General features: G+C 46.2%; 1 protein-coding gene across 1 annotated transcript in view; it reads left to right on the forward strand.

Moving 5' to 3' along the window:
- OTOG (otogelin) overlaps positions 1-12,669 on the forward strand; it is a 1,239,067-nt gene that overhangs the window by 1,159,243 nt on the left and 67,155 nt on the right. Inside the window, exon 51 of the mRNA XM_069625375.1 lies at positions 137-182. Coding sequence (XP_069481476.1) covers positions 137-182 — 46 coding nt within the window. The remainder of the gene's footprint in view (positions 1-136; positions 183-12,669) is intronic.

A 12,669-nucleotide genomic window follows, 5' to 3' on the forward strand; every position in this document is an offset into this window, starting at 1 on the left:
GGTGATACTTGGGGGCATGCGGCTGCTTTGCATGTGCTTCAAGGGTGGCCCTATTTGCTAAACCATCTTCCAGTCAACCTGAACCAGCAAATGCCTTGGACCCAATTAATTTCGTTTTCTTATTTTCATTTTGTAGGTTGGTGGATACATTGTATCATTTCTAGAAGGCTGCTGCAAAACATGTGAGTAACTATTTATCTTAGTGTTTTATTACAGTTGGGTAAGGCTGGAGACCGTGGTGTGTCAATGCATGAGCAGCAGGTGAACAAATGAGGGTAGGCTGCGTGCTCCTATGGTCCTTGTCTACAGTCAGACTTAATGTTGCGGGATAGTTTTCTTCATAGCAGCTCATCGGTTACGTTCACAAAGATCGCCAGTTGCACAAGTAAGTTACTAGCGGTGAAAGTTATGCCTACAGGTGGTCATACCATTGCTCTTCACAGTACACAGAACTAGCCATGTCCAAGACATTGGTGGCTTCTGCCTGTACGAAGTTGCATGTTCAATTGGTGATATTCACAAGGAAAAAACCCTAATGAATGAAGCTTTCATCATTTGCACTGCAGAATACAAATAGGAGGTGTGAGGAAATGGCAGCAGTCTCTTTATGCCTTTCTTTTGCACTCTGCAGGGTACTCAAGGCAGGCAGCGTTTACAATGATTTCCTCTGTAATCTGCCTGCTTTTTGCTGGTGCAAAAAGCAGGCGCATTACATAGGAAATTATTGGCTGTACACCAGCATGAAAATCTCATGCTGGTGTAAAAAAATGTGGTGTTTGAAGACAGAGAGCAAACCAGAGGGAGAAACATCACTTCCGTTCTGCCTCCGCCCCCACCTTCAACAACAATGAAAATCGCTCGGCGTGTCAAGCAGAGTGTTTTTCACTTTAGGACTCAGAAGGAAGAAAGGGAAGTGCATACTGGAACTCTGAGTCTGGCATGAATCTGCTGGAAAAAGTGGAAAGCCTTTTAAAGAGGATGGAAAGATAGTCCCGATACTTGTGAAAGTGATACCATATGAGGACACCAGGGACATCCGAAAGATTGTGAAAGTGAGACCAGGCAGAAAGAACGCCAAAGGAGGAATCCAGGGATTTGTGGTACCCTGTGAAAAGGGTTATATGTGATAATGTCACCAGTAAAAAGACATCAGGAAGCCAACTTTTTTTTCCCCAACCTCTAAAATTCTTTCCCCAAACATTCTAGCAGGGGTATAATTATATATTATTACCTCCAATAATAAAATATTTGGGGAAAGTGTTTGATTTTCTGTGCATTTTTAGGGAAATGGCACTACCTGGCGGCCATTTCCCCGGTGACATTATCACTGGATACCTTGATACTACGATTTCACAGTTATACCTGGAGAAAAGGATGCCGGGGGAATCCAGATATGGGGGAAGTGAAAGGTTGGTAAAATGGATGCCAGGGGGACCATGATAGTGGAAACATTAAAAACTGGTTAGAGGAAAAACAGGAGAAATCAGAGACTGGTAAAAGAAGAAACCTTGTGAAATAGATGTCCGAAGATGCCAGAAGACTGGGATTTGGGGGCAGGAGGATAAAAGGCTGGTGGTATAGATAGCAGGGAACTCTTGAGCGTATGGAAGGAGACACCTGGTGTGGATGAGGCCAGGAAGCTGAGAAGTAGCCTGGTGGCAGAGAAACCTCTTACTACAGTGAGTAGTCCTGAAGGGAAACCAAGAGCACTCATTTTGCAGATTAGTTTGTTAGATTAGGGCTACCCATTATAGTGATATGTTGTGGATCTTTCTATTTGACTGGAACTTTGTACTGTGTTGCTTTGACTAGGGTTTACCTGGGTGCTAACAGAATTGATCAAGCTTCGGTTTTGGAACCTTTTCAAAGGCCATCTCTTTGGAATTTTTATTTAGTGTAGGGTGCTCCCGGTGGGATTGGGAATGATTAAAGAAAAATATAGATGTTTTTAATTTAAACACTACATTGAACACACACGTCGTTGGCCCATACATGCCACATTTAGCATAGCCATAGTAGGACTTATAGCCCTTGAATAGAATTACAACTCTCCAACTTGATCAATTCTTCTTCCAGACATCCACCAACTCCTTGCCCATTACCGTTAGCAAAGGTATGAGGTGACACTCCTCTGACACACCATATCCAATCTCCTGTCCGAAATGCAGTTTATGTTTCCCATCCACACCAGGCAGTGATCCCAATACTGCCTCAAAATATCACCCATCTTTTTAAAGTAGCTAGTTTTTTTCTTTTTCAATGTTCATAGTGCAAAGTTCAACAGCAGTGCGTTTTCCCATATAAAAGATCCATTACAACCACATAATTGCCAACCCTACCGATTTAGGCGGTAGGATACCGCTTTTTAAGCAGTCCTACCGCCTACCGATTTATTGGCAACAAATACCGATTTTGTATTTATTTTTATATTGTTTTTTTGGCCACACCAGCTCGGGGGAGTCTTTCAAGAGCTCCCCCGAGCTGGCGTAGCGGAGAAGGCGCGGCATGCAGGCTTTTGATGTAAATGGCGCCCACAGCAGCGGGCTAAATGCACCCCTCCGCCGTGGGTGCCTTTGACAAAAGGCGCCATTAGCCCCCCACCACGCCAGCTCGGGGGAGTCTTTCAAGGGCTCCCCCGAGCTGGCGTAGCAGGAGAAGGCGTGGCATGCAGTCTTTTGATGTAAAAGTCCGCGGCAGGCTAAATGCGCCCCTCCGCCGCGAGTGCCTTTGACTCCCCCGAGCTGGCGTGGTGGCAGAAGGCGTGGAAGGTGCCTCATTGTCATTGAATGCACCAGCGGCGGTGGGCTCATTCAATGACAATGGGCTGCTGACGCACCCTATTCCTATCATTACCTCCTCGCCTGACTATTTTTGAAACTTTAAGATTCCTACAGATTTTTGGTCACAGAATCTTGGCATGTATGCAACCATATAGCTCCCTGCCTGATCTGTCACATCATCTCCAACCACAAATCATCTTGGGGCATGGATCGAAATAAGAATGCTCCTAGACCAAAACACTCTGCCCCACATTGAGCCTGGACCATAGCACATTCAGAGAGTGAAAGAAGTGTTTTCGGTATGGCAGTAATCATGATTTTCACCCCGAGCCAAATGTGAGCAGATTCTGCTTCTCGTGAGTCGTGACTATCACATGAATCCATCCAATTCAATATCATACGTTGACTTTCATCATCTCGCTTTTTCACTTGGCTACCCCACCATGGCAAACTTCCAATACATTTCTATGAATGTGCCTTATCCTCAACCAAACCATACATCCCACCCATGCAGAACCACCCCAACCATTAATACAACAAGGAGTCTACATGAGATGAGCACAAGGGATTAACCTGAACCCTACACAATCCATTTTCCACACCAACGGATTAAACTGCAGTAAACAAAACACGTAAGGCGTGTGCAGCAACAACGCCTACCTATATGAGGAATGTGATCCCATCCAGAGTGTCCACAGGTGTACAATGGTCGTGTGCATCACCACATGCAACTGTATGAGACCAAAAGGTGCGCCAGTCGCGTCAAGAGCAATGCCTATGTACTATCGTAATAAGCACACGTACATATGACTTCATCTGCTACCACCATCAATAAAACAGGCCAGTGATGCATGCATATTTGCCCTGTGCAACCCTCACAAATGTATGCTAAACCTAGACGATAGGGAAAGCCAATGTCTGTAGAAAACCGTTCTATTCTCTGCATTTTTATAATTTTTAAATATATCTAAAAGAGAAGAAAAAATAAAAGAAATTGTTCCCTAATCAATATAGCCAGCATTTGTACTGAGGCATAAGAGTACTCTAGAGTCCAATTTAATCACCAGAACCAAAGGTACTATATATTAGACTCAAAACCTTTCTTTCACACTAAACTGGGAGAGCCAGTCTCCACATTTCTTCACTGTCACTAACAAGCAGGATGTCCTCTGCGGCCCGCGCAAGGTTACCGCCTCTGTGTCTTTTGATCTACCTCCTTTCTTTCTCCTTGCCTACTTTTCTAGCCAATCTCAGGCCTCAGTGACGAATCAGGTCCAAAAAATCCAGATCCTGCCATCCATGATAATTCATGATACGTTTCATTCAAGTGTCAGAGATCAACATGCTGTCATGATCTCTGCTTCCAGAAGGTCAGGGTTTTCCCAACTCCCTTGGAAGCAGATCCATAACCCAGGTTCCGAGTGCCAACCAGTCCCAATTGGGACCTTTTGGACCCAGTCCTGGCGCCAGTGGCACCAGGCTCATAAATATGCCCAGTCCCAGCGCTGGAAGCGCCGGGCTCATAATGCTTGGGTGGACTTACCTGCAGCAGACCATGCTGCTTACTTGCCTGCCAGTTGAGCCTCTGATCCTCTTCTGTTTGGAACTACTTTTCCTGTTGGGTGGGGCAGGAGCCACTCCCAAGATTCAGAACACTGGAACTCTTCTGGAAAGCAGGAACTCTTTTCTTACCTAGGCGTGGCTGTGGAAGGAGACACCTAAGCACTACAGGAGGCTATTTAAACCACACCCGATGGATGAATCTTGCTTTGCGTTATTCTGCATCCTCTGCAGCAGAACGCTCATCGTGTCTTCTGCATCTGATCCTGGGCCTAAGGAAAAAGGCTTACCATCCTGAATCCAGTCTTCAGCAACACCTATAAAGACAAGAAAGAACAGGTTAGCATTACAGTCTTCAGTGACAGCTCTTCACTTACCTGGTCCATCGGCTGTCACCAACGCCTCGCGCTGCATTCCGGCATCTGAAAGACAAAGGCTTACCTACTCTTCGTGCGCTCCGGAGGTCTTCACACTGCATTCCGGCATCTGAAAGACAAAAGCTTACCAACTCTTCGCACGCTCCGGAGGCCTTCGGCGCTGCATCCCGCATCTGAAAGACAAAACAAGGTGCGTTTAAAGACATTGGGGAACTTTAATACTCACGTGCCATTACTCCTTTCCACATCTAACACAGTGGGTATTCCGGCACCCTGCAGCCGCTCCGAACTTGTACCTGCAAAATAAAAAGACAGTTAGAGCGCATCGTGAAGCAGGCAACAAGCGCTTACTTACGTGCTTCCAGGCGCTTCTATTCATCACACGGGCTCCATCTTCAACTCACTTCAGCCCGTCATCCGCCATCGCCGGAACCCTGCAAAACAAGAAACATCATTACTAAAGACTTTAAAGACATTAGAATTACTCGAAACTTACCGTTCGTGCAGTAAACGACGGACAGCAGTCCTCTGAAGTCAAGAGGCCTGCTCCCCTTATCCAGTGAAGAAACGGGTTACAGCACCCTGCCCCGAGGCAGATGGAGAGCACGGCGTTCACTTACCTAAGGTGAGAGCGTTAACCTTTGGGGTTCTACAGGAGAAGAGGAAGGGAAGAAGAGAGAGACATTCAATAACCCAGTTCCTTAATCCCATATTTTCTATCTGCAGACATCTTACCCTTCAAGTCAGACATACAGTGCACAGAGGTCCAGCCCAAAGAGCCAGCCGTGTGTTACACATCACCTTTGCAGATACGGTATACGCCCAGTCAAGACCGGCGCCTCTACGGGAATCAGGTGAGCGTTACAGAACGCAAAGCCTACCACAAAACTCCCGTCCAGGCGCTATGGAAACCTCGGATACCGACCAGCTAGCCCAGTTACTTGGGGAACTAAGGGCAGAAGTGCATGCAGCCCGTCAGGAAACAAATGCTCTAAGAAGGGAACTGATTATTTCCAAGGAGCGAACAGATGATCTCGCTAGACAATTGCTACAGTCACAAGCCGGACAGACCCCGTTACCCGCATCTGGGGTAAATCTTCCTTCTACATCCTCTATGAATCCAGTGCAGATCAACCTACCTGGGAATGTACCTCTGGCTCCGCCTGAACGATTTTCTGGTGACCCAAAGAGGTTTGCAGTATTTATCAATCAGTGCCGGTTGCATTTCTTATGCCGGCCAGCAGCCTTTCCAACTGATCAAGCTAAAGTAGCTTTCGTGCTTTCGTACCTTAGTGGCAATGCGGCAGACTGGTCGATCCCTCTAGTAAATCAAGATGATCCGGTCCTCCATGATTTTCAAGCTTTTCAGCTCAGTATGGAAAAACTGTTCGCAAGACATTCACAGGGGCAGGCCTTGGACAATGAGCTTCTTTCGTTGCGACAAGGTAATCAAGACCTTTTGGCTTATATTGCGTCTTTCAACAGACTGATAGTGGAAACTCAATGGCCTGAGGACAAAAGGATTACGCTGTTTTATAGAGGTCTACGTGGAGAGCTCAAAGATGTGTTAGCCCAAGTAGTGAATCCCCCACAAGATTGTTCGGACTATATAGACTTAGTCGTTCAAATAGATCACAGACTGCAGAACAGGAAGGACGATCGTTCCAAGTTTGATGCTCGAGTATTTTCCAAACCGCCAACTCCTTCCAAAGGAGTAGACCCCGGGGAACCCATGCAAATAGGGGGTCTGAAAGGTCCTCTAACACAAAAGGAGCGGGAAAGGAGAAAACAGTTGCAATTATGCCTCTATTGCGGAAACTCAGGGCACTTTCTTCGAGACTGTCCGGTGAAACCTGCCAAGAAGGCAGTAGGAGCTGCAGTTACCAAAGTTACAAACTCTGAGCAGGGAAACGACCTCGCCCGACAAGAATAGAGGTCCTCTTGCCGAGCGTGAAAACCAGTTCCGTGACCTCGCATTTCGTGATACCTATGGTCCTCATTAGCCCTGATAATCCGGATCAATTACATGCAATTGAAGCTTACGTCGACAGCGGTGCCATCGGCAATTATGTGGATCATGAAATGGTTTTGAGGATAAATCTAACTCTTTGTCCCAAGGCTGTAAAGGACGTCATTACTACGGTGGATGGTACGGAGATAGCCTCCGGGCCAGTAACGCATACCACTCAAGAGGTGACGCTAGTAAGTCAAGATGGACACCATGAGAAGATCGTGTTCGATGTGATCAAGGCCCCTCAGTTTCAGATTATTCTAGGAATACCTTGGTTAGAGAAACACAATCCTCTGATCGATTGGCGAGCAAGAACGGTCCAGTTTCCAGAATGTGTCTCTACTTGTCACCCTCCACCTGGTGTTGCACTGGCAGCAATTTCTTCAGAGACTCCCCAGTTACCTCCCGAATACCTAGAATACCAAGATGTTTTCCGGAAGGATCAGGCTAACTCTCTACCTCCTCATAGGTCTTATGACTGCCAGATAGACCTGATACCTGGATCTACTCCTCCTTGTAGTAGAATTTATGCCCTCACCGAGCCTGAGAACCTTCACCTTCGACAATACCTGGATCAATACCTGGCAAATGGGTTTATTCGTCCTTCCAAGTCCCCTGCTTCTTCAGCTTTGTTCTTCATTCCAAAAAAGGAAGGAGACCTTAGAACTTGTATAGATTATCGCTCCCTGAACCAGATCACCGTTAAGAATAGATATCCGTTACCTTTGATCCCTGAACTCCTGGACCAAGTCAGAAAAGCATGCATATATACAAAGCTGGATCTTAGAGGAGCTTACCACTTGGTACGAGTAAAAGAGGGCGATGAATGGAAGACGGCCTTCCGCACCAAGTATGGACTATTTGAATATCAGGTCATGCCCTTCGGACTTTGCAATGCCCCGGCCGCCTTTCAATATTTTATGAACGATGTCCTCAGAGAGCTCATAGATGTGTGTGTTGTTGTTTACATTGACGACATCCTCGTTTATTCTTCATCGGAATCTGAACATCGGAAACACTTGAAAATGGTCCTCGAAAGATTGCGTCAACACAAACTTTTCGCTAAGTTGGAAAAATGTGTTTTCAACGTAACTGAAGTTGAATTCTTGGGATTCATATTATCACCTGGCGGAGTGTGTATGGATTCAAAGAAGGTCGATGCAGTTCTCAAATGGCCATCACCATCCTCCGTAAAAGGTGTGCAAAGCATGTTAGGCTTCGCTAACTTTTACCGCAGGTTTATCCCTGAATTCTCTCGAATAGTCCAGCCCATCACTGCCTTGTTAAAGAAAACAAACGTTTTGAATGGTCTACCGAGGCGGAACAAGCTTTCCAGGATTTGAAGACTAAATTTATCTCTGCACCAATCTTAAAACACCCTCGCCCCGAACTCCCCTACATCGTGGAAACTGATGCTTCAAGCCTTGCCATGGGGGCAGTTCTATCACAAAAGGACCCGGTAACCAATCAGTTGCATCCCGTGGCATTTTGGTCCCGCAAATTCTCGCCTCCTGAAATCAATTACACGATTACTGACAAGGAACTTCTGGCTATCAAGTCTGCCTTTAAGGCTTGGCGGCATTATCTGCTGGGGGCCCGACACACCGTTACTGTTATTACGGATCACCGAAACCTGCAATATTTGAAAACCGCAAAAGCCCATTCCTCTAGACAACTCCGTTGGGCATTATTCTTTGCTGAGTTTGACTTCATAATTACCTATCGACCTGGTACAAAGAACGGTAAAGCTGATGCCCTTTCTCGGATGGGAGTGGAAGAACACTTGATCAACCCTAAACCTGTACCAATCATTCCCGAACAAAGAATTCTGGGTGTAATCGCCACAGAATCCATAGAGGAAGTTAAGGATAAGGCCAGGCAACTTGTAACTCCAGCAGACATACAGAATTGGCATCTGCAGGGAAAGGACTTTGCGGTAAAGGACAACTTATTGTATTTCCAAGAACGATTATACCTACCCAGCACAGATTTACAGAAAAAAGTAATCTCTTGTTATCACGATTCTTTAATGGAAGGACATCCCGGTATGGCCAAGACCTCAGAAAAGATCAAGCGCTACTTCTGGTGGCCGTCTTGGAAAAAAGATATCAGAGACTTTATAATGTCCTGTGGAGTATGCGCCCAAAACAAGAGTCAAAAGGAAAGACCAGCAGGCCTCTTACGCCCTATTGACATCCCACCTCGCCCTTGGCATACGCTTTCTATGGACTTCATCACCGATCTACCTCCATGCTCCGGATACAATACGATTCTAGTAATCGTGGACTTATTCTCCAAGATGGCGCATTTCATTCCGCTCAAAGGCTTGCCAACAGCAGCAACTCTGGCCTGAGAATTTCTCGAAAACATCGTCCGACTGCACGGTTTTCCTTCGGTTCTAATTTCGGATCGAGGTAGTCAATTTATTTCTCATTTTTGGCGAAGTTGCTGTCGGTCGGCTCAAATTGATGTGAGACTATCGATCAGTCACCACCCTCAGACCGACGGACAAACCGAGAGGACCAATCAAAGTCTGGAACAGTATTTCGGCTGCATGGTGCAACGAACTGAAAAAACTTGGAAAAACATCCTTTGGATAGCCGAATATGCCAACAATAACTCTGACTATTCGGGAACTGGGAAAACCCCGTTTTTTCTTTTGTACGGCAGTCACCCTCGAACCTCGGAGTTGGATCCCCTCCAAGATCTTGAAACACCAGCAGTAGACTACCTGCATTCTACAGTCACCCAAGCCTTTAAGGAAGCTGTTTCTCACCTTCAAAGGGCTAAAGAACAATACAAGAAAGGAGCAGATCAACATCGGAAGGAAGCCCCTCAATATCAAGTAGGGGATCAAGTCTGGTTATCCACCAAATATCTACCTCTAAAAGGGCCACGCACATTCAACCCAAGATACCTTGGTCCCTATTCCATCACCACCATAGTAAACCCAGTAGCAGTCAAGTTGGACTTGCCCCCGCACATGAAGATACATCCGGTCTTCCACGTCTCTCTATTAAAACCTGTGCAACCTCAAACCCGACTAACTAAATCTCCAAAACCTATCCTAGTTGATGGAGAACTCGAGTTTGAAGTCAAAAGCATTCTGGACTCCAAGATCTCCAAATCTAAACTATTTTACCTAATTGACTGGAAAGGCTACGGCCCCCAAGAGAGATCCTGGGAACCTGCTGAATATGTCCACGCTCCTCGCCTAATCAAAAGATTTCACCGAACATTTCCTGACAAGCCAAAACCCCCGGAGAAGCCCGGTGTGGGAGGGGCCTTGAGGGGGGGTACTGTCATGATCTCTGCTTCCAAAAGGTCAGGGTTTTCCCAACTCCCTTGGAAGCAGATCCATAACCCAGGTTCCGAGTGCCAACCAGTCCCAATTGGGACCTTTTGGACCCAGTCCTGGCGCCAGTGGCACCAGGCTCATAAATATGCCCAGTCCCAGCGCTGGAAGCGCCGGGCTCATAATGCTTGGGTGGACTTACCTGCAGCAGACCATGCTGCTTACTTGCCTGCCAGTTGAGCCTCTGATCCTCTTCTGTTTGGAACTACTTTTCCTGTTGGGTGGGGCAGGAGCCACTCCCTAGATTCAGAACACTGGAACTCTTCTGGAAAGCAGGAACTCTTTTCTTACCTAGGCGTGGCTGTGGAAGGAGACATCTAAGCACTACAGGAGGCTATTTAAACCACACCCGATGGATGAATCTTGCTTTGCGTTATTCTGCATCCTCTGCAGCAGAACGCTCATCGTGTCTTCTGCATCTGATCCTGGACCTAAGGAAAAAGGCTTACCATCCTGAATCCAGTCTTCAGCAACACCTATAAAGACAAGAAAGAACAGGTTAGCATTACGGTCTTCAGTGACAGCTCTTCACTTACCTGGTCCATCGGCTGTCACCAACGCCTCGCGCTGCATTCCGGCATCTGAAAGACAAAGGCTTACCTACTCTTCGTGCGCTCCGGAGGTCTTCACACTGCATTCCGGCATCTGAAAGACAAAAGCTTACCAACTCTTCGCACTCTCCGGAGGCCTGCGGCGCTGCATCCCGCATCTGAAAGACAAAACAAGGTGCGTTTAAAGACATTGGGGAACTTTAATACTCACGTGCCATTACTCCTTTCCACATCTAACCCAGTGGGTATTCCGGCACCCTGCAGCCGCTCCGAACTTGTACCTGCAAAATAAAAAGACAGTTAGAGCGCATCGTGAAGCAGGCAACAAGCGCTTACTTACGTGCTTCCAGGCGCTTCTATTCATCACACGGGCTCCATCTTCAACTCACTTCAGCCCGTCATCCGCCATCGCCGGAACCCTGCAAAGCAAGAAACATCATTACTAAAGACTTTAAAGACATTAGAATTACTCGAAACTTACCGTTCGTGCAGTAAACGACGGACAGCAGTCCTCTGAAGTCAAGAGGCCTGCTCCCCTTATCCAGTGAAGAAACTGGTTACAGCACCCTGCCCCGAGGCAGATGGAGAGCACGGCGTTCACTTACCTAAGGTGAGAGCGTTAACCTTTGAGGTTCTACAGGAGAAGAGGAAGGGAAGAAGAGAGAGACATTCAATAACCCAGTTCCTTAATCCCATATTTTCTATCTGCAGACATCTTACCCTTCAAGTCAGACATACAGTGCACAGAGGTCCAGCCCAAAGAGCCAGCCGTGTGTTACACATCACCTTTGCAGATACGGTATACGCCCAGTCAAGACCGGCGCCTCTACGGGAATCAGGTGAGCGTTACAAGCGTTACACATGCATCACATCCCCATTCTGCATGTTTTACAGCATGAAGCAAATGCCTGTGTTTTTGCATGGAGTTTGGTTTATTGTGCCCTGTGTATCCAGACGTTAGACTTCAGAGGAAAAAGGGAGCAGAGTTAACATAGAGGAAGGGCACAGAGGACACAGTAGACACACACAAAGGGGAGGGGGTTGCAGATGTGCAAGTCATGTTTTGTGGTAGATTGGGTGTATGTAAATCTGGTTATAGAAGACCATAGCTCCGGATTGAGGCCAAAGGGTGTATTCTAATATGTTCATCACCAGATGGACTGTCTAAGGATGGCAGCTTTAAAAAGTAATAGATATTTAAGATCAAGCTGTGTTTGGCTGCATGATGGGCTCGAGATGTGCTGAAGAGACCCTTGAAGTTTGGTTTGTCCAGGATCCCCTTTGAATATTTCCCACTGGGCAAACTATGAATAGACACTCTGAAACTACTAAGACAAGGGGTGGAGTGTGACCTATTTGCGAGCTGACTTTGTGAAAGCTGAATGCAGGAGTGGAACATGGGACGTAGAGCGACGGCCCAACGGACAGATTCTAGCATACATTGAAAGCCTGGCACCCATGAATATGAGAGGTTCTCAGGTCAGATTTTTCCAGCAATCTAATTGTTCTATATCCAAATGGAACTGCTGTATTGAGCTACTTGAACCAAGTACTTTATGGTAGCGATTACGCCCCTTATTGATGTTATGCAAATCGACATCCAATGGCACAGATGTGTCATGGAGCCCAAGTGCAAATAAGTCATGAAACACATGAACAGCATACAATAATTATTCTATATAAAGAAGACTCCAGTGGGCATTAAGCAGTGTTGGTGTGAGACTCGTTAATCCCCAGAGACTTGGCAAGCACCAATTAAGTCAACAGTTCGCCACGAAAATAAAAGTCATTATAACTATAAGGCTGTCCAATCGTAACTACAACATTCTATAAAAGAGAGCAGATTTCAGAACTTGATAAGTGATAAGTAAATCTACAGTTCTTCCCCAAAGAATAATTACCATGAAACATAAAAGGTTGTGCAATTGTAAATATAAGTCAGAACAAAAGGGTGCATGTGAATATATATTAAAGTTACATAGCAGATAACGAAAATAGACATTCCCACATTTTAGGCCCACCTTCTTTATTGTGA

This window comes from Ambystoma mexicanum, chromosome 11, assembly GCF_040938575.1.
Source record: "Ambystoma mexicanum isolate Mex_15411 chromosome 11, UKY_AmexF1_1, whole genome shotgun sequence".
In the NCBI taxonomy this organism is placed as follows: domain Eukaryota; kingdom Metazoa; phylum Chordata; class Amphibia; order Caudata; family Ambystomatidae; genus Ambystoma; species Ambystoma mexicanum.